This window comes from Micrasema longulum, unplaced genomic scaffold (assembly GCF_059751315.1).
Source record: "Micrasema longulum isolate JH-2025_06_02 unplaced genomic scaffold, ASM5975131v1 h1tg002673l, whole genome shotgun sequence".
NCBI classification, from domain to species: domain Eukaryota; kingdom Metazoa; phylum Arthropoda; class Insecta; order Trichoptera; family Brachycentridae; genus Micrasema; species Micrasema longulum.
In genome coordinates this window covers 7,590-30,310 of record NW_028279806.1, presented here as the reverse complement: position 1 = coordinate 30,310, position 22,721 = coordinate 7,590, and the positions used below count along the sequence as shown (strand labels likewise).

General features: G+C 32.9%; 3 protein-coding genes and 1 long non-coding RNA gene across 4 annotated transcripts; 2 read left to right on the top strand and 2 right to left on the bottom strand.

The window, feature by feature from the left end:
- Positions 1–435: 435 nt before the first annotated feature.
- LOC148271760 (uncharacterized) lies at positions 436–2,723 on the top strand. Its single transcript, XR_015825022.1, has 2 exons — positions 436–1,369; positions 1,452–2,723. It is a non-coding gene; the product is annotated as an uncharacterized LOC148271760 (long non-coding RNA).
- Positions 1,983–3,975, bottom strand: Grx5 (Glutaredoxin 5). The gene is made up of 2 exons (XM_088240974.1): positions 3,631–3,975; positions 1,983–2,744 (listed from the first exon to the last, which is right to left on the bottom strand). Exons 1-2 carry the CDS (start codon positions 3,884–3,886, stop codon positions 2,569–2,571), a joined length of 432 nt encoding a protein of 143 aa, XP_088097100.1. The 5' UTR covers positions 3,887–3,975; the 3' UTR covers positions 1,983–2,568.
- A 1,473-nt stretch (positions 3,976–5,448) lies between these two features.
- LOC148271758 (uncharacterized) lies at positions 5,449–7,604 on the top strand. Its single transcript, XM_088240970.1, has one exon. The coding sequence runs from the start codon at positions 5,519–5,521 to the stop codon at positions 7,241–7,243; it is 1,725 nt and encodes a 574-aa protein (XP_088097096.1). The 5' UTR covers positions 5,449–5,518; the 3' UTR covers positions 7,244–7,604.
- A 1,851-nt stretch (positions 7,605–9,455) lies between these two features.
- Positions 9,456–18,298, bottom strand: LOC148271757 (uncharacterized). Its single transcript, XM_088240971.1, has 8 exons — positions 18,092–18,298; positions 15,795–15,941; positions 14,420–14,608; positions 14,064–14,172; positions 12,816–13,042; positions 11,489–11,667; positions 11,037–11,192; positions 9,456–10,776 (listed from the first exon to the last, which is right to left on the bottom strand). The coding sequence occupies exons 1-8, from the start codon at positions 18,291–18,293 to the stop codon at positions 10,468–10,470; spliced, it is 1,518 nt and encodes a 505-aa protein (XP_088097097.1). The 5' UTR covers positions 18,294–18,298; the 3' UTR covers positions 9,456–10,467.
- Positions 18,299–22,721: the final 4,423 nt, after the last annotated feature.

The following is a 22,721-nucleotide window of genomic DNA, read 5'->3' as shown; positions in this document are numbered from 1 at the left end:
ATAACAGACAACAGTAATGGAGAAAATTTCAAGAAGAGACTAGATGTGGAAATATAGGCAGTTCTGTAACTGCGCTGTAAAAGCCCTGTGGCTTATGTCATTATTATATTGGTGTTAACATAAATTGTGTCTGTTTTTTCCAAATGAAGAGAACAAATGGACACAACAAAAAAAAATACAACAAATTAGTCGATAATGTATTCTCCATCATTTTACAATAAATTAGTCAATAATTCATAGCAGTGTATAGACACTGCGAAAATATCGCAAGCAGCTTTATTTCTTCAGTTGAACGCGAACAGAAGGGGTGATGCTCACTTTCGTCTACTTGACATTCCATTTTCAATGCTTGTAATTAAATAAAATAACGTATGCAACGTAAAAGCAAACAAAACATCTTGTGTGCAGAAAATTTACCATTTTGTTTTACTTTTAGTGCTCATTTTATTTTAATTTGAAAAAAAATGGACACAACTTAAGCTAACACATGTTAATAATATAAAGAGTCAAACCATAGTCACGTTCTTATATGATGATGATCATTTGTCCAGTAAAAATACAGATAGAATATAATTTTTTTAATTATTAAAACAACAAAATTAGATTTTCAAGCAAACAAAAACTATGGAACCCAGCAACGCTACAAAACATTGCGTTTGAAAAAAACATGATTTCGCTGCAGTCTGTCAACGCCTAGAACTAATTTCCACTCATAACAGCCCGTGTGAGCCCTGGACTCCTCCAGAATCTGTCTTCATTCCTCCCTGTACCCTGCGGATCCTCTCCAGTTCATCAGACCAATGTATTTATTAATTCATTTCCGTTGCACCTGCATATTATCTAAAGTCGCTTGACTTAGCAGTCAACTCAAGACATATTTCTTCATCAATCCATACAGTTTTTTTTACAAAACATGTTTCTCATTTTGAAAATGTAGATTCATGAAATTTGCTTGGTATATTTTATTGATTGCATTTTTAAATAATTAAGAGTCAGGGATATTTTACCTTTTTGCATATAAGGCCTGTACTATTTGAAATAAATTAATTTGTAAAGTTAATAAAATAAGTAAAATATATTTAATAAAAATGAAATATAAAATATCAGAAATGAATAAAAAATATTGTTTCTAGGTAGGTACTAGTACCTACTTTTATAAAAGTTAATCTAAAATTTAATAATTCTAATTTTAAACATTGAACTTTAGATTTATCTATGGAAACAAAATTGTTCTTTTTTTCTTTAATACTTGCAAGCATGGAAACGACATTGAAAATGTTGGATGGGGTCACTAACTTCTTCAATGGAATACATTGGAATGGAGAACTTACCATCAAAATAGTAAACTGTGATGAGATTTCATTACAAGGTTTGTATAATATGACTCAAAAAAAAAAAAAACATTTTACTTACAAGCAAATAAACCACTGTCCAAATAAAATTTATTGCAGTGCCAGGAAAATTCAGAATTTCACTAGAGGACATTGAATTATTAATATCCTACTTTCCACGAACACAAATAAAACTACAGGTTTTTAATGGAGATGAAATAAAAACATTTAACATTATAGAAAACTCCATAATAGATGATAAGCGAAGTCGTTTAACAAAAGATATATTTAAAATTGTTTTTACATACATGCCAAATGCCAAAATTAGAGACATCAAAACAGCAATAGTAGAATTTAAAAATAATCATACTGATTTAAATATAATTGTTAAAGATGCAACTAGCGATATGGCTAATGTCAATTCTGAAGAACTCATGAATTTCAATAAGCAATGTCAAAGTATTTCTGAATCGATCGCAAGCACAATCATGTACAGTTTAAATTGTGATTATAGAAACAAATGCTTGGAATTATTGGAAACAGATCGATATACTAACAATTCAATACAAGGAGTTATTCAGAAAAAACTTAAAGATTTAAGTAGAGTTGATCATAGAATGACGAATCAAAATTCAAAATAAAAGGCAGGGATTTCATAAAAAACTTTATTATAAATAACAACTAAAAACAATAAACGATCAACAATTTGTTGGTGAACTATTAATGTATAAATATTTCTGAATATAAGCCAATTAACACGCAATATTATTAATGCTACAAGCCAATTAAAATTGGCACTATCATCAATTAAATGCTATTTACTGAATGAAACTAAATATTTAGTTTATTTATTTATTTGAATATTGATTTGGTCGTAATAAGATTTCAACATTTATTTTTCTCTAATAATAATTGATACATTGGGAAAGGAATACGGAAGTCAAAGCACCTACGCTCTTGATTATAAATGTGATTAGCTAGTTCAGCTGATGATTGCATCTCTATATTGAATAAAAAATTTGTGTTTTCTATAATGGCAAGTCAAAAGCTTACACTTCGATATTTCATTTGAAAACATCTCTTGCTGTCGAGATGTGCATCATTATCAAATGCTCGATGGTTAAATCAATATTTGTCAAAAAAATTTGGACATATCATTGCTGGTATATATGTAAATTATACATGAAAATATAAAACAAACACGATGAGTTTTTATCACGGCAAACAAAATACTATTTTATTTCTCCTTCTTCTCTTCTGCTGTTAATAGAGCGCTTTTAATTCCAACTTTTTGCAATTCTTCTATCAAATCTCCGGATTGGTGCATCTGTAACATGATGTCACATCCACCAACAAATTCTCCATTAATGAATACTTGAGGAATGGTCGGCCAATTGGAGAAATCTTTAATTCCTGGAAAATATTACATTCATAAAACCAAAGGAAATAAGCCATCATCATTCCTCTTTTTACACCCAGTGGTGCATAGGGCACTGCATTTGTAAACCAAGTCAATATTTCACATCCACCCCGCCAGAAATCAAACCCAGGCCTCAAGAATCGTAGGCGAACACGCCAACCACTACACAACAGGACAGGAGAACTTATTCAGGATTTTTACCTGAGAGCAGTTATCGAGTCGAAAACACTAGTCAAGAGCTCTGGTTCTATTTCAAACACATACTGTATTCTTCATCCGCCTGAACACAAATATAATTGAACCAAGATTACATAGATCTCAATAAAAACATAAAATTGATGACCAAGTATTATTACTGCTATGGGGCTTTTTTCTTAGGCTAATTGCTGTGGACTGTGTCTTAAAAACATAGTTTTCTTGTAGATCTTTATTTTGGGAAAAAAAGTTAAAATCAGTAGGGCTCTGATACCATCAAAAACACTGTTCTTCGGGAGCGAGGCAAGCAATTGGGAAAAACCATGTATATTGTCACTTATTACATAACATACACTGCGCAGGTATTTCCATAAACAAAATTAAAATATCCATCTAACTGACTTGAAACCTACTAAGGTTTTATTTTTTAAATTATGTAACAAAATTTTTAATAAATTTTCGAAATACTAATAAATTGAAACAAAAAAATATCTTACTGAAGCAGCATATAATTATCACACAGCAACTAATTACAAACTACTAGCTTATTGGAGTTTAAGAAAAATTGAAGTGTACTTGTATTGTTAAAGTTTTTATTTTTTTCAAAATACTTTCCCCATCATTGAGGTTATTTTTTAGGACGCCGAACGCGAAATTACGTATCCGAATAGAAAGCGTTATTACCTTGTCTTATTCCGTCATCTTGTAAAACATCGTGACTTTCGTATTCTACACCGTGCATTCTCAATATTTGAGAGACAGCATTACTAAAACCACATTTAGGTGCTTCCGGGACTCCTTTCATAAATACAACCACTTTAGCATTATTTACCATTTTTTCTATCGATTCCTTAGACGTAGTTAAAGTCCTTGAATATTTAGACGAATATATCACTCCAGACCTAAATGCGGAGAGAGAAGAACGTAATGCGATATTCATTTTAACTGATTAGTAAAATCTAATAAAGATTAGTAAATTATGAATATGAACGATGTGACTGATCAAAAGTCATAGATTAACTCTGTCAAATGTCAAATTAGAGAATAGACTATTTTTAATTCGATTTTATAGAAGCGACAAAATAATCTCATCCGCTCCCTAGTTCCTTCCCAGTGCACACATTATTTTTTTTAATATTTGGTGAAAGTGTGAAAGCTATTGAATTACTGAAGTACATTCAACTGAACCTTTTATCGCGAGGACGAGCTTTACGTTGAAACTCAATTTCTTTTTGTGTTATCAGAGACATTTGACAAAAGTGTTATGTCTTGGATCCCTAACCATTGTGGTATTATCGGTAATGAACGTTAGATGCGTTAGCAAAGTAAGCGGTCCATTCCGAGGATCTTGCCTATGGTAATTTTCTATTAGGTGATATCCTCATGACGAAGGAAAAGCAACTTTTTACACAGCAAGAATATCGGCTAGCCTTCTCCAAGCTAAGGGTAAACATATTTTACATCTTAAAATGAATATTATGGAATAACTCCGGTTCTCCAAAATGATTCTGAACAAATTTGAGATAACCTCTTTACGTAGAATGCGCATTTAAGACTGCTGCAATGGTTGTCACTTGTTCAGAATTCATGATTCTGCCATGTGCAAATGTCAGCTTGAGGAGGAAGGTACAAATCTTTTTTTTTTGGATACCCAATAAACGATTGTAATCCTGCATTCTTTTCAGACCTTTTCAATTTTATCATTTAACTTTCTACCAGTATCATTACTCTTAATTCTGTTCTCACCCAATAAACGTGTGTATGGAAATTTTTGTGTGAATATATCTTTTGTAACTTAGGGAATTAAGTTGTTAATATGTAGTAGATAGTGTAATATTTGATACTATCTAACAAACTAACTTGGTAATATATAAATTACTGATTTAAAAATTTATGATTACAATTTAAAAAAAAAAATGACAATAGCTAGAATGCTCCAGTTGCGCAGTGAAAAAAAAGCACAAAAAGAATTATAAGAAACACATTTAATATTCATAAAGATAGTAGAATCTGCCTGTTGATAGAAAGCGAGATAATAATATTTTTTTAATCTAAAAATTGAAACCGAACATGACCAAAAAGAGAAAACACATAGTATTAACATTTCAAATCGTAGTTTTAATGTTGCATAAAAATCACTCGATGAGATTCTACTTTTAATAAAAAAAATGTAAAAAATTGCGCCACTGAGTGGAAACAGTTTTTAAATATGTAATTTTATTATTTTTTCAATCTAAAATAAAAAAATCCCACAGCAGTTGGGATTATTTTTACAAATTTTAATCAAAATAATTATTAAATTAAGTTTAACAACAGGAAGTAGAGGCAATACTAACATCATGAACACCTAATCCAATACATTGTATCTACTCTAAGTCTCAAGACCTAGTTGCATTTGCGTGAGGTGCCTTTTACAATAATTGTTTTTAGTTACTCTATGGTAGTAATTTGGAACTTTTATAGTCTATTATTATCATTTTCATTAATTTTCAGGATTAGAATTTTTATCTAAGCTTGTTTGCGGTTTGCGTCAGTTGTGTCTCTGTTAAATTCTGTCTGATAATATTTTAATATGGAAAATGCCGAAGAAGTATTTCAATCTTTGGAAGATTTTACGAAACGTCGGCCTAAAGTTATACCCAGAGAGCTTGAAGAGTATTTGCACTTCGTAGCGAGAACTGGGGATCCAGTGTATCAATGGGCCTTGGTCAAGAATCTTTTCAAGGAAAAACTACTAAATGTAATCACCGAATTTTTCGAATCTTCGCCCGGTTTAGATATTCCCAACTGTCCAAATGTAGATATATTCACTTACGAAACCATGAAAAATTCGTTATTAGAAAAAATAGACGCGTTTTCGTCGGCACCGTTCACAGTTCAGCGAATTTGCGAATTGTTGACATCTCCAAGAAAGCAATACAGCAGGATAGACAAGTACATGCGCGCGTTCGAGAAGAATATTTTGGTGGTCAGCACACGCGATCCGGGGCCATTACGGCGCCCGGAGTCGGAGAATGGAGAAGGGACCGAAGCCATGGTCAATGGCTCCGACAGCAACTCCGACTACAACGTGGATGTAGAAATGGAAGACATGTCGAGTTGGAAAGAAAATAGCGATCCTTTGCAGACATATTCGGCCCAGGCAAGTTCATCGGACGCAGATCGAAAGCCAGATAGCTCCGTTTCTCCACCGTTCATCGCACAGAACGGTCCCGCACGAGAACAAACCTCCTCGGATGTAGAACTCATGACCGTAGAACCCGATACTCCCCTCGCACTGGAGGAAGATACTCCCCCGCCACTGGAGGACGACACACCCCCGCCGCTGGAGGACGACACACCCCCGCCGCTGGAGGACGACACACCCGAGTCTTCCACTAGCGAATCAGACCTTTCACCATCCGAAGAAGAAACTAAAAATGATGACGAATTGCCCCCTAAGCCCAGCGAAGAACCGATCATAACCGTTACAGTTCCTGCGGAGGATTTAAACGTCGAACCCACTCCTGCGATAGATGAATCCATTGAGACTGACGCCGAACCTACCGATGATAGTGAAAAGGAGATCGTAAATCCGCAAGAAACTGAGAAATTGGAGTGCGTTTCAGATATGACTGTTTCTCCAGAGTCTGATTCTCCTCTGAATGAAACTATTAACAACGACGAATCTATCAGTTTGACTAAACTTGACCCCGTAGAACCGGTGGTGATAGAAGAACCTGTAATAACTTCTAATATTCCATTAAACAGTATCCCGGATGTGGTTGAAGAATCTCTATCATTACCTGAAACCAGTTCGGAGGAAATCACCACGCAACCGGAATCCATGGAAAGTCAAGAAACTGAAGTACTGCCAGTCCTCGTTGATGATTCTGCCAAAGTGACTGAAAGTCCAGAAACCGAATCTATTCCCAGTGTAGATATGCCGCAGAGTCCCAGCATAGATATGCCACCGAGCCCCAACGTAGATTGTATAGAAGACTCCACAGTGGAAATGACAGCCCCTGTAGAATCTACTGTAAATAATGAAAAGATGCTGTCTCCTGTTCAAAATATAACTCATAGTATTATCGAAGCGGTTCCCGAAGAAAGCGCTCCCGAACAGATTAGTGTAGATCCAGAAATTACAGTAACAGAAAAGCCGCTGATTTCTCTAGTAATATCTTCTGAAACTAAAGCCAGTGATAGTGAAGTAGTTGAAAATGAACCAATAGTAGAAGCTGATGTAGATGTGCCCGAGCCTATAAGTTCCCCGCAAGAAGAATCTACAGACGCCTCCATCTCCAGTGATTCTTGATTTAATTTAATTTGAAATTTCAGACAGATTTGATAAAAATTTAATTGGTCAGGTCTGAGATTTGCCTGTTTGTATTTTTATAATTTCTAAATAAAAAATAAGCAAGCTGTTTTCTACACTGCTATATTAATGTTTGTGTAAAAATCTGACCTGGTTAAATAATGGCAGTACTTTTTTGATAAATTATTCTGCCTAGAATTTTATTTTTTATTGAATTGCTTGCTAGGCGAATATTCTACTTCATTTATTTTTGAAGTACCGTTAAGAAAAGTGCTGCAATTTCGTAATTATGTAGTTAGATTAGGAATCTTTATACAAATCCATTTCTTTTCAAATATACTTGACCCAATTTGTACACAAATTTACTGTGTTTTAATTATTTCATGACAACTTTTTAAAAACTGATAATTCTCCATAGAGTAATACATAATTGGTGTACCACATTCATACATGACATCTTTATGACAATTGATTTGGAGAGTGTCACTTAACAAAAAATTTATTGACAGTGAATGCCAGAATTTGTATTTAAAAACACTATTTAAGCATTTCTTTCCCCATAGTTTTTTTTTCACAACAGGCCAGGAAAAACCACATTTCGTTTTTATGTTCTCACCGGGAATCATTTTTCATGTGATGACTCACCCATAAGTAGTGTCTGAAGACATCTTCACTATTTGTTAAAGATGAACTCTTCATTTCTTTTGGAGTTTAGTTTAATAGTGGGATTTTGTAATGAGTCTCGTATCTTTTTTTTTAAAGACATTGATGAATTTCATCTAAGTCAGCAATCGAAGTAATGGCACAAAAAATAAGTTGAAACTTTCAAGAATACGTAATTATAAAACTATTGAATCAAAATGGTGTAAGGTAACCCGCCACGGATAGATCAGAGATTGGATAGATCTCTTGGACCTACTGTTCTGTGACCTGTCTAGCTGCGCATACATTATTGCGCTAATGAGGATGGAAAGAGGGTCGTGAAGGGATGTGGAGGGGTGGGGAAGAGAGGAGAAGGATAATCTAGAACTTTAAAAGTTAAAAATGTAAAATAAATAATTATTGTGACATAGATACTATAGAAAAATCCTTCATGATGCAGTTTTTTCAAATTATTTTTCAAATTCGTTTTTTTTTCTTTTAGTATTTAGTATTTGAAAGATAATAATCAAATATTTATGAATAAATTTAGAAATTGTGTCATATATTGTCGAGTCTAGCTCGACATAGTAGTTTGAGAAAGAAATACAATCTCGAACCACACTTGTCACAAGAGTGGTAAGGGTTAAATTAGCCAATGGCAGGTGTAAGCCCTGTTAATTTTTTTTTATTTGTTAATATATTATCAAACTAAGCCAAAAAAGTTAAATTATTTTTTGTATTATACTATCATCGCTGTGATTTTTTGTAATTTTGAAATTGTGAATTGAGCTAACATTTACAAAGAGCCTATGATATCCTTGCTCAGATAAACCTTAATGTACCTCACCGTAACTTGCGTACTAATCCTGTCTTTGCTGTGGGAAATTATAAAACTAACATCGGATTCTTTTCCTCTCTGCCAAGGATCCTCAGAACAGTGAACGAAATCTCACTAAACGGTACTGCCGATGTGTTCCTACAGCAAGGGCAGGCATTTAAGAAGCAAGTGGTGTTGTCTCTTCTGACTCGCGATGTCGCACTTGCCATTTCCCCCTAGATTATGCTATATACATACCTTTTGTTAATTATACACTTTGTTAATTTAAGTGGATTTTAAGAATGTTTATATTAAGTATTACTCGTTAATGCCAATCTATTAGGGGCATTGGGGCTTACTTAAGCCTGTTGAAGGGCTTAAAAAAAAAGAGAACCTTGTACGTATGAAAACACGCTAAACATAGAAACCAGAAATCTATAACAACCATAATTGATTGGCTATTCTAAACAGCTGTTGACCAGAACCCATGACGTTTGATTTTTTTTCATTCATTTTGTTTGCCATTGGCCGTACAATTAAATGCCCTAATTTTTACGGCATGTAAGAAAACATTTATTTTATCGAATTTGCTGTAGCACTGAACTTCCTCATTATTTCATTTTCAAACAGGTTCTTCACCTCTGTTGAAGTGTCTGTCAATATAGGAGTACATCTATAGATATTTTTAAAAAAATCTTGATATCCAGATATTTACAAACATTTTGACGTACCTACATTCGAATAAAAAAACTGTTAGTAAAAAAAGATTTTATTGTTCTTAATAAAATGAAAAGGGATTGTTTCATTAGAATTAAAAATGTTTAAATTAATTTATATACAAGTCATAAAATATAACATAAATACAGTAAACTCTATAGTAATGCAGTATAATAAATAGGTTTTCAAATCGGACAATAATTGACTTCTGTGCAATTAGTTGGCCATATGGTAAGGTAAGGTAAGGTGTTAATATACTTACGAATTGTGTTATTTTGTCTTTAATTGAATTTCAGCAATTTGAAGAGAGACCACACCTCTAGAGGCTTTACTGTATTTTTTCAGTTTATAAAATTCACAAAAGTTTGTTCAATTATTAAAATAACATGGAAAATAAACATGACATAATACCTATCATGGCCATGGTCATTATGTTAGGCTTTTGTGACAAACTAGCCAGACACATAAAAAAAAGTTTACATTTTGATTTCAATAGTCTAACAGTCTTTACTTAAAATATGTACATTTATGATATGTTTAATAAACTCAGACTAAACTGAGTTTTAAAATAAAAAAAAACTTATATAGTTGACATTTTCAAATTGTATTTTTAATGAGTTGTAAATATCTCATTGTTAGAAAATAGAAATCAAGTTGTGGTAGAGTGGGGCTCGAACCTCGAATCTCTGATCCTTGAGTAAGCGACACTATCCACGGGACCACAGCCTAGTTCAAATTAATTATTTTTAGCATCAAAAACATTTTTCACTTTACCCATTATTTTTGTATAACCCACAATAATTTTGAGTTGTGTACTATTAGTCCTTGAGGTGATAACCTCAAAACCTGGTTTATGCAAACAGTGGTTTGTGCAAATTTATAGACAAGAAAGACTAAGAACCTACATTTTTTTTTAAGTGACAGGGAGCTTTAAAAATAGAAAACATGTTATGGAAATGAGTAAAGAAAAGTTATTTAAATATTTTAAACTAAGACATTGTTTTTCTTTATTTTTATCAAAAAATGTCTTGCTTAAATCTAAGATTGCTTATAGGGATTCACTACTTTCATCGCTAGATTTACCACCTAGAACTTTCAGTTCATTTCTCAAAACTTTTCCTCCAGGATTTCGTGGAATGGCTTTTATCATTGATACACCTCCAGCCAATCGTTTGTATTTTGCTACCTTTTTTGCCACAAAATCGATGATTTCTTTTTCAGTAACAACAGCATTGCTTTTCACCACAACGAAAGCTTTCGGTAACTCTCCAGCCAAATGGTCTGGGATCCCGATAACTGCAGCATCAGCAATCATCGGCATTTCCATTATGACATTTTCTATTTCAGTTGGTGAAACCTGCGAATAGGGAAAATGAGTTAAATTTGGTGCTATAGTAAATAATGTTCGAAGGGTTCTTGGTTACTAATAGTTCTAGATTTGTCCATAAGAGACAGGCTGTTTTTTTACTTTTTATTAATTTAAAAAATAAAATTTGCTACAATTTTTTGACCTTGAATACAAAATATTTTTTTTTAGTTGAGTTATAATGATTTTTAATTTATGTACCCAACCTAGGGTAGGGTTTAAAGGTTAGGTAAATATAATTAAAATAATACCTGATTTCCCTTGACTTTGATAAGTTCCTTAGTTCTATCAACAATGAAAAAGAAATGGTCTTCATCATAGTAAGCTACATCACCAGTATGGAGCCATCCATCACTATCCACTGTCTCCTTTGTTGCTGCTTCATTATTTAAATATCCTTTCATAATCTGTAAAATGTAATATATGTAAGTATACAATATGCAGTGAAAAGAATCCTTGCTTACAATTTGTTCACACTGATAATTTTTATTGTTTACAATAAATCCTTGGAAAAAAATAATTACATGTGAAAGGTGATCAAATTGTTTCATGATTTTTCTCAAAGCACTTGGGGAACACTATTTTCCAAAATGATTTTCACTGCTACATTGGTTTGATTAATTAAGCACATTATATAACAATAAATTACACGATGTATCAAAAGTATTACAAATAATAGAGGATAAAAATTCAAGTGTCTGACCTGTGGCCCTCTGACATATAATTCTCCAGAATCATTTGGTCCTAAATTAGTTTTTTTAGTAAGTGATACAATTCTAGCTTCAGTTCCGGGTATTAGTTGCCCTACAGCGACAACTTTAGATGAAGGGCAACTGAATGGTGTTAGAATAGTTACTGGTGAACTTTCTGTCATGCCAAATCCTAAAAAGTTACATTCACGTAAAGCAGGTGAAAATATATATAATTGTAGCTGTTGATACACTTGAATTACATATACATAATGTTTTCAACACAGAATGTGTGGCATAATGATTATTATGTAAATTATCCATTTCAAGTTTCAAAGCATTTTAGTAGAAAAATACATCTTCGAATAAACTGTTTAAAAAAATACACCTCAAAGTAGAAATATTTGTTTTGTAAGTAAAGATAATAATAATAAAGAAATGATATAATAATATCTAAGTATTTTTATGAATATCAAGCTTGTTCCATATATTGTCGTCGTGGTAGTGAAGAGAGCCAACCCACATTTAAAAAAGTTTTTGCACAGTTTTTATATGGAGCATTTCATACCGGGCATCCTTTAACACTTTAGCGAAATTTACTATTGTAATAATAGCTTTATTTATCACATAGCTTTATTCACTACTATAAACAATACGTTTTTCTGATAAAAAAAGCACATCTAACTCATTTTTTATAAAATGTGGATTGGCTCTCTTCACCGCCGCGATGACGACATTTTTTCATAAAAAAACTAATGTATCGCACATCCGATAAAATTGAGACAAAACCAAAAAAAAAAACAGAATTTTCAGGAGAACCTGAAATTGAAATAACATTGTCTTAAAACCATGTTTTTTTTCATTGAGTTTTTTGTTTTTATTTTCACTATTTAAAGCAATGCCGATGTCTCAATATTTATATTTTTGAAAGAAACTCAATTGTCATAAAGAAAATAGTTAAAGTATTACACTGTTTGAGAATAGCCACGTTTAAATAAGTGTAACTGTGTTATAAAGCTATTTAATGGTTAAATCTTAAAGCTAGAATTATGTCCTTTTTTAGAGTTTCTTTTTAATAATATATTCTATAATAATTTATTTTTTTAATTGTCGGAGGTGCGATAAATTAAAATTTATTATAGAGATGGGAATGGCTTCCGTCAAGCAATCAACCTTATTGAAATTAAGATTATGATAAATGACAAAAATACTTTAGCAAACAATGACGTCAGTGTTGGCAAATTGCAGCAACAACTCTTGACTTACAACAAAAAACATTGGGAAGACAGTTTATTAAATTTACTGTAGTGGTTTGATAAAAAGTAATATTTAAATATGTACCTTGTTGGAATCTCAACTGATCTTTAGTCTTGTCACATTTAAGCAGAAACTTTTCAACAATGCTGTCCGTAATGGGCGCTGCACCTACCACAATATCTTTAACAGAAGACAAATCCTCTTGGGTCACCATTGGATGTGAAGCCAGGAGAGAAAGGAGTGCCGGTACAACAAATAAACCACTAGGCTTGTGTTTACGTAAACAGCTCAAATAATCTTCCGGTGTAAATCTAAAAATAAAATGTGCATTCAATTACCCAACAGGAAGTAGTGAATAGTGGGTTGATAGACAATTTAAATTGTGGTTGCAATGTAAACTTTACACATTGTCATTGTGGTTATAAGCTTGATCAAATATAAACTGACATTAACCTAGCTATTGGCAATCTGAGATTTTTGGGCAAGGACAGAATTAATTGCTAGTTAATTTAGTTTAGTAAACATATCGTTAGGTTAGGGTAGATGTTACGGACGTCGATACGAGAAAGCGACCCTTATAGGGTCCGCCACCGCGTTGTTATGTATTTAGAATTAGGGACCTCGGTATGTGTTAGAAAATGTGCTCCCTCCAGTAAAGACTAGTATTTGTCAGTTTCGGGGGTGGCCTTTTCCATACTGAGACATTTAGAATAGGTATTCAGTTTATAAATTAATTTAAGAATATTTTTGAATAAACATTGTTTCGCGCTGCGCTGCCGCCGCTAGAATGCCGTGAGAATTGAAGGGGGTAGTGCCTATATACGTGGAGGAAGAGAGATGGATAGAGCAGGCGGGTGGCCTCCTCTATCGCTCTCTCTCTCTCTCCGCGCGGTATGCGACGGCTAGGCTCGCTCGACGGGGTCGTACGTTTAAAAATAAGCATCACTTCTTCTCTGACGTTTGGCTTTTACTCATCTCTACTCTCTACTCCCGAACCGGCTTTCTACTCGACTTTACTTCACTTCGCTTGACACCTTCGCTTCACCCTGGACTTGGATTTTGGACTTCTCTCCGTAGGGATTCCTGACCACGGCGAACTGGAAACTTCAACTTGAAGTAAGAGGTCCTTCTAAGGACATCTCTGGCCTTGACGAGTTAACTGGATCGCCTAACCTCCACTGCCTTACGACCAGTGGACCGAGACGTGTGCTTTAGTGACTGCAGCGGAACCACAACATGACGCCGGTAGCGCGTTAGCTACAGAAGAGATTCATTAGGTCAAGTTAAAAGAAATATAAGTTTAGTGAAGAATAAGGGAAGAAGTAATAGTACCTTGGAATGGTTACCACATTATTTCCGATTCTCATGTTGTAATTGAGAATGCCGTTAAACCCATAAATGTGGAAGAATGGAGGTACAGTCAGAACTGTTTTTATGTCATCTGGAAAAATTCATTGAAATACATAATTATTATTTATGAATTTATTTAAAAATAAAATCTCACATACAAATATCACCTCAAACATATCATATTTTGGCTGTAACAAAATAACACTCAATTTGAAAAAAAAATGCATGTGGCAATAGCTGTGTTTGTTATGGAGCCGTTATATTTAATTTAATATCAAAAGACAAAATAAAATTAGAAAATATATATGTCATTACGTATGTTTAAATTACATATTTACCTGGTCCTGAAAACTTTTTATGTACGATTTGCTTTAAGTTAATTACGAGGTTTTTATGAGTCAGCATAACTCCTTTGGGTAAACCAGTTGTTCCGCTAGAATATGGAATTAAGGCCACATCGTTTGGATCTACCTTTGGTAATTCTGCCTCATTATTTCCACTTAGTAGTGTCTTCAAATCGGAAACTCCTGAAAACAGTTTGATAGTCATCATTATTATTCATAAAGCACAGGATACATACAGTTGCAAAATATCTTAATCCTAATGATCAAACTAATTGTATACTTCAAATGCCAGCTGAAGTCAGCTTTTAAATATTATTATAAAACACCTTTCAAAATTAACTATGAAAATGTTTCCGGCTTCAAGAGTTTGAGACTTCAAACAAAACGGTCAAATGAGATTATTATGGCAGCCACAAATTATTGCTTGTAGATTATTGTTAAAAGAAAAACCTTGACAGTTCATAGCAAAAGCATTAGTGTAGTGTGGTGTTACTCAGTAAAATATTAGAGTATGTATTATTTCATTTTAATTAACTACGGCACCTACACACATTGGTATCTACTCGTTAACTTGATTAAGCCTTAAAAAAATCACACAGTATTATTTCAGAATTTAAAAGATTTCTTAAAATTATATTGGATAAATCCTAGTAATTCCCAATTAAAGGTAATTGTCTAATGGAAGAACTGGCTGACTTCTAGATTTATTTAAATCCTATATTTTAGGTTTTAATTACTTCTTTTTGCAGCACAAAATGTATTGTGTCCACCAGTTGTTTGTGAAGCTCTTTGCCTGTTTCACAAAACTAAAATCAGTGAACAAAAAACCCAGCAAAACAAATACATGAGATGGGCTCTAGCTGAAAATTATGAAACCCCTGCTGCAAGAACGAACTTGAAGCCCAAAGGCAATATAGCGTTATTGCACCGAGTGTATAGTTAGTTGGATGGTTCTTTAAAAAGCACAAACAGCTTAAATATGTCTAATGTCAATATAACCATGTGGGTTGCTGCACAGAACTATAAAAAAAATGACATACTTCAGTGAATCTAATATAAAACATATTTCTAATTTCTCCTCGATGCTTTAATGTCATTTTTCTTTTGTATACCTTTATTATTGCAAACCAGCAAATTCACAATTTATTAGCCTTAAAACAGAACTATTGTCTAGTTGGGTGACAAATTGTCAATTGCAAATGTAAAAAAAATCTATAAGTATATACTATGTGATTTCTTCACTGTTTTTTTTCTCTTGTTTCTCATTCTCATTCTCAGAAGAGTCTCATAAATATGTATGCATGTATGTAAATCTTAATAAATAAATAAATTGAGTTAAATTTAAGATGTAGTAAAATATAGACTGAACCTTTCTCTGATCCTTTTTCTTCTCCAATACGAATAGTTCCTTTATAGTCTTTGAGATTGTTTTTAATGTCCAGTGCTTGAGGCATAAGCATGTCAATTGTTACAATACATTTCACGGAAGAGTCCACAAACTGTCGAGTTATTTCTCCTAAAATACATATAATTCAATCAATTTATTATTTGAAGTATAAAATAAAATATGTGTTTAGTACAATCAACAGTTTTATTTGGCTTATTAAATCTCTGAGATTTTCATATTCAGATGTTTGTAACATTATGTTGATAAACTAAAAATAAACTAAATTTATTGCAACGGAGAAGGAAAACATTTTCGAGAAGGTATTATGGAAGTCTAGACATTTACGGGGCTCATGACCTGTCATTGGCTGGTTAAAGTGGCCACTTTACGCACTGAAACATTCACCATTCTGCCTTTATTTAAATATTCACATTTTCTTAACTCTTCCATCTGTTGACTTTTGTAAAGTTTTTACTTTAACTTTATTAGGTGAAATCCAGCCTGTCTACAACAGTTGGAAATACTTAAAACATCTTTAAAAAACAGGCTGTTTAAGATAGGGAAAACGATCTTGAAAATGAATCATATTTCTATTTTAGGTAGCATATCAATCATAATCTCCTGGACATACACAATGGTGCCTAGGGCACGGCGTTGGTACTTAAATTTTGGAATATCCTGATCATATTGACGTGCCCTACGTAAAGTACTCTAACTGCATTGTTTACGATTTGAGATTTTTCTTTTTTATGTTATTATCTTTAAACATAAAAAACCAAGAGTGTATATTATATTATAAAGACACATATTTAAAGATGTATATAATGGAGGAAGTTCAGTGTTTTATAAAAAAAATATTTTTATGTTTCGTATTATCAGCGCTATGATTTTTCAAAGTTTTGTGATTTTGTAATTACCCCACCTGTGACCTCACAAGTTTTCTACGATGAGTTGTCCTAATTGGTGGGTTGGCTTACCGGTAACCAGAAATGTATCACAACACTCCGTCATTGATTGATTTCGGAGAATTAGTGATGTCGTTCAAAATGAATCATTTTTATTTTTCATGCATTTTAAAGAAACTTTGGAGTACAATTAAACGTCCTAATTTTTACAAGGAAACATTTTTTTATCTAATTTCCCGTTGCATGGAACTTCCTCATTCAGATACTGAGAAAATATGATTAAAAAAACCTTTTAAACTCTCTCCCGCAAAGTATGTATGTAATAGATTTGCAGAGAGAGTACTTTACGTGTTGCACATCGATTATATGAAATTAATATCGAATAATGAAAATTGGTAATTAAAAGTTTATCTGTATTTAGCGGTGAAGCAGTATGGGAAAATATCAATATTTAAAATTGTGTATGGAATAAAATACAAAGTGTTTTATTTATTTCATTATTAAAATGTTATTCCACAAAGCAAATTCCGAAAGAAAGTATAATAGCGTTAATTTAGATTAGGTAGGGAAAGAATGTCTCGTTATCAATTACATAATGTATATTTGTTATAATATATAAGCATTCTTTGTTATTTTCGTCTGCTTAGTATCGGAAATACTTGGTTAAATTAATTAAAAAACCTCTTTAACATACAGTGTTCTGTGATGAATGTTTTTATCCAAAATTAAGTTTCACTGATAATTCTATTTTATCATATGCAGTGAGTACCTATAAGCTTAAATTTTCTGTAAACCGAAATAAACTGAAATGTGGCGGCTGAGAATTATGATGAATAGGTATTTGAATATTGTTTTTCAGTCACTCTCTTGCAAACGCCTCCCTGATATACTCGCTGACTCATTTTTCGCATCACAAAACTGAACTGATTTGTTGGTTTTTTTTAAAGAAAAACTATCAGGAATTTTTCTGTGTTGATACCTTTTTCATTTATCAAATTTGTATATCATATGTCTGAAGACGGTGGATAAAAGTGGCCACTTTTATGGGTGAATGGTCCCAGCTCCCATAAGAAACAATTTATTAAAAAAGTAAAACGATAGAGACACGCCAATGGTAAGTATAGTCTGTAAAAACAAACAATTCAAACTTTAAACATTTTCTTTTTTTTGTACGCTTTGATATTGTATTCATTTATTTTATAAGAAAAAGAGCTAGTTTGGGGTTACTCCGTGTTGATCCGTTGTCAAAAAGGTTTTCTTAAGACTGAGTTAACAACAAAAAACTTTTTCTTTTCATATTTATTTATTATTTCATTACTATTCAAGACAAGTTTGACTGCGTTTGCTTTTAATAATGATTATTATAATAGGTACCTGAAGTATACAGTGGATTGGCGAATGTGACCCTCAATCCCGCTTCAAGAGCACCATTTAGAATTATCGGAAACTCAGGAATATTTGGAAGGACGAGTCCAATAGTTTCTCCGGGTTTGAGGTGAAGGGTGGAGAGAAATGCTTTAGCTATTTTCTGGATCATGATTCTACAGGCTCCATAGGTGTAGGATCTTCCTGTCATCCCACATGTCTGAAATAAAAATATATTATTTATAACATATTATCAACAGCATGAGAGAATACTACACATAGATATTATAATATTGTTATATTTCTTTAAAAAGCACTAATTTCAGAGACGAGTTTTACATTTGTAATATTAGAATTTTAAGCAGTACTTAATTAAAATTAAAATATTTCCTTGTTAGCGCATTCTCATTGTAAGAAACAACCTTTGACCATTCCTTTGTCGGTGTATTATGAAAATAGTAATTTGTAAAATAAAAATATTAAACATAGGAAATGCATATTGGCAGTATTTGAAATATTTAGCTTGTGCAAAAATAAGTTTTTATCATATTACATCAAGAAATGTTAAAACAAAACACTGCCTTATAAGGCATAAGTACCTACCAATTTATATTTTGTTATCTTAAAAAAGTATGTTTAGCAACACAAAATATGAGCTTTTTTAAACTTATGCATTTTTAAAATAGTCCAATCAATTTAAAATTGTTAAATAAAAACTTTTATGACCACATTACCTATATTGAGTGACAATCATTAAGAAAAGAAATCACATCTCATACAAAAAAATTACAACTTAGAGCTCTTAATATCAATAATATTTTTTATGTACCCATACAAAAGTGTTGATACAAATTTATATCTCAAAAAAAAAAGAAAGAGAAAATGGCAGTCCTTTCAATCTTATATCAGGGTCCATATACTAATAGGAAGTTAAAATTTATCTTCAATTTTATAATTAAGTTTTCAGTATAAAAAATAGAATATGTTTACAATTTTGTTTCTAAACATGTTCGTTCAATTACAGGTTACCTATGAATATACTTTGAATTTTCATACAAATATAAACATTTTTGTATAAGAATATCAATGTTAGTTTAGTCTTTATATGTACCGATGAAGATAGCGTTCATAAATAACAACATATTCTTAAGGTCATGGAGAATGGTTAGACAATAATATAATTTATATTTATAGCAGTAATATGGTGATTTCATTAATGCAGATTCAATTTGTTTTTATTCGCGATTTTAATGAAGTTAATCTAATAACATTATTATTTACAAATAAATATTGTTATATCAATACTTTGTAAATATTATTATTATGTTATTTACATAATTAATATTAATGATGTTTTTTATTTATAGAATAGAGATTTCACGTTTGAGTATTTATGCAAATAGCTTTTTTACAAATTTTATCCTCATTAGTTCTTGCACATTTCATCATCATCGTCATTCCCTTTCCACACCGAATGGTGCATAGGGCACCAGTGGTGTTGTCCTAAATAAAAAAGTACCAGAGTGCACTGCCACCACTATGGTGAAGTGGGAGGGGGGAGAGGGGGGAGAGGGGGGGGGGGTTACATGCTTAGACTTTTGCCAGTTATCGGCAATAAATACGTTTGTTGTTATTTCGAATTGTTTGAAGAGACTTAAGTAGATATTTTTATATTTATTTGAAACGTAATCTTAATTTGTTCCTAGCCAGAGCCGGAGCGCCGCTCAGCTCAGATAAAAAGTGGCGGAACACCGCTCCGGTGCGCTCCGGCCCGACTACACCACTGTAGGGCACTACATTGGTACATCAACAGCGTAGCGTAAGATGCCAATACACAGACAGAGACTGAAATATTCTAGACTAAAAACATGTTTCAAATAAATATTTTATGTCAACCAGTAAATGTATAACTGAAAATTAAAGTGGTTTATACAATTTTATGAATAATAAATAACTCACTATTAGAAAATGGGAATCAAGTTGTGATAGAGTGGGTTCGAACTTCGGACCTCTGGATCACTACCCGGTTGTCATAAATAGTCAGAATAACTTATATCAGGGTAAAAATTCATTTATGGATACGATTTTCGGTATTTCATTCACATCATCGTTTTCTTATAGGCACCCAGTGGTGCACGGGGCACTGTAATTGTTACTTAAATTACAGTGTATTTTGATAATTTTTGTTACATGGAAAGTAAGGATCAGTCTTACACTTTAGGTATTAGTCCAAAAACAATGAAATATTGCAGTGTAGAACCACCTTTAGAATCAATATTTCATGTCCACTCTGCCAGGAATCGAACCTAGGACCAGAAGCATAGTGGGCAAACGCCCCACTTGATTTCGTTTTTTCAGGATTTTTATCTGAGAGCAGCAATTAAGTCGAAAACGCAGACACAGAACGTTTGGGTATTTGATTAGATTTAATAGTATTTTTTAACTTGATCCAATCTCCTTTTTTAGTAGGGATTGATTTGTATTTTTTTTATTTTATGGGTATAAAAGGCTACTTTTGCGCTGATTAAATAAATTATTAATTTACTTTGTTAAAAAAATTTGACGGCCTCGCGGTGTAATGGTCAGCGCGTTTGCCTACCATGCGAGAGGTCTCGGGTTCGATTCCCGGCATGGTTGATATGAAATATTTATTTAAAAGGGTGTTTTTTCACACTAGAATATTTCATAGTCCCTGGACTGGTACCTGAAGCGTAAGACTGATCATCTTACCTTCATGTAACAAAAATTATCAAGACACGCTGCGATCGGTGTACCAATGCAGTGTCCTATGCACCATTAGGTGCGGAAAGGGAATGATGATGATGTCAATAAATTCATATTAGTCGAATCAGAGTCGAATGTTCATGTTTAATTCGAATCTCCCACGCAAAATAAATTTTCAAAAGGGTTGCATTCATAAATTTTATTTTCTTGTTCATTTACCGGTCGAGAGTCGGGATGAAGAGAAATTATGTAATTTTTTTTTACAAAATCTTCAATGATAATGAGTTAATGCTAGTGATTTATTTTTATAAAATAAACTTGAAATAAATTTTAATTCATATTCTAAACTAAAACTCTCACGTATTTTTACGGATTTTAAAAAGTGACATGTTACCCCAGATAGGTACCAACATCTTTTAAAAAATTGAAAATAAATATTTACGTTTTTAAAACTTACCCGAATATTTCATGGGGGCATTTTCAACTACTCGGAAATAACTGTGCTTGAAAATAGCAATCAAGTTGTAGTAGAGCGGGTTTCAAACCTCAGACGTCTAATCTGTTAAGCTTGGTTCACACGAGGCCTATAAAATTGACAGGGCAATATTTTCCTGTCCCAGATTCGTAAACAGCCTGGATCGCAGGACAGGACAATGGGGCGTAGTTCGGTCGTAGTTCACACAGAAAATAAATACGCGACGACGTGCGTTACGAGCAAGGAAGTTTACGTAAAATATTATTTCTTTTATAACAAGATGTATTGGGATTGTTAGAGGACGAGCTAAATAGTAAAAAGGCATTTTTATGCAAAAGTGCGCGGGAGCCCATCGGCGACGCGCGGTGGTGTTGGTAATCCATTGTCCCGCGAAGTTCGCTTGCCCGCCTATCTCTGGGAAAATGCCTCGGTCAATTGTCCTGTCTAAATTACTATTTAAACGAAGACAATAGATCCGATGCTGGGGCAGGATGATATTCTATTGCTCTTGTGCGAACGCTTCTTAAGTCTGAGATACGGCGCGGACCACACCACACCACACAACTCTGTTTATTAAACGATATTAACTTTAATATCTGGGTTTAGGAGCCTCTCCCTCACGAATTAAAACCCTTCAAATACTCCCAAATTCAGGATCTATTTATCTAAAAAAACCCTTCAAAATATTTTATTCAACTCCTTTTTCAGCATTATTGACACGTGTTAAAATAAACGTGATAAAACACGTGTTTTATATAATCTTTTTTTTTATTTTTATACGCCTCCACTCGTTTGCGAGTGATTTTGGTTTATATCATCTTAGTGCCGGCGCTATGCTAGCTGGATCTTCATTCTTCAGAGAGTGATTAATTTGAATACTTGTATTTTTTTTAAGTGACGAGACTTTGCTACACGTAATGGCCACACTGATAATTAAACGTCAAATGGTGTATAAAACTGCGGCAAAAACGGAAATAAAACTAATACGGTAAGGTCAATTCAACTTAATTAAGTGTTTTGGGTAATGCTTAAGGTCGCAATAATGTTTAAAATGAAAATTATCATGTTTGATTTCACGTGTTCATATTTTTTGACATTTAATCATCAGTGTGGCCATTATGTAAAGCAAAGTCTCGTCACTTTTTAAAAAATAAATTCTTCAAAGTAATCACTCTCGAGGGGTAGATAAATCCAAAATACCACCCCAGGGCTGGTATTCCAAACGAAATTATAGCGCGGTATAGCGCGTTTTTACGTACTAAATACGCATTATAGCGCGCTGTAAACGCGTTCGGAATACCAGCCCAGGGGTGCTATTCTGAACCACTCTCGTGGCACGAGGAAACAGTTTTTCTCGTGTATTTTGTATGTAAATACACGAGATAATACGGCCACGAGAGCGTTCGGAATACCAGCCCATTTCACATTCATCATATAGCG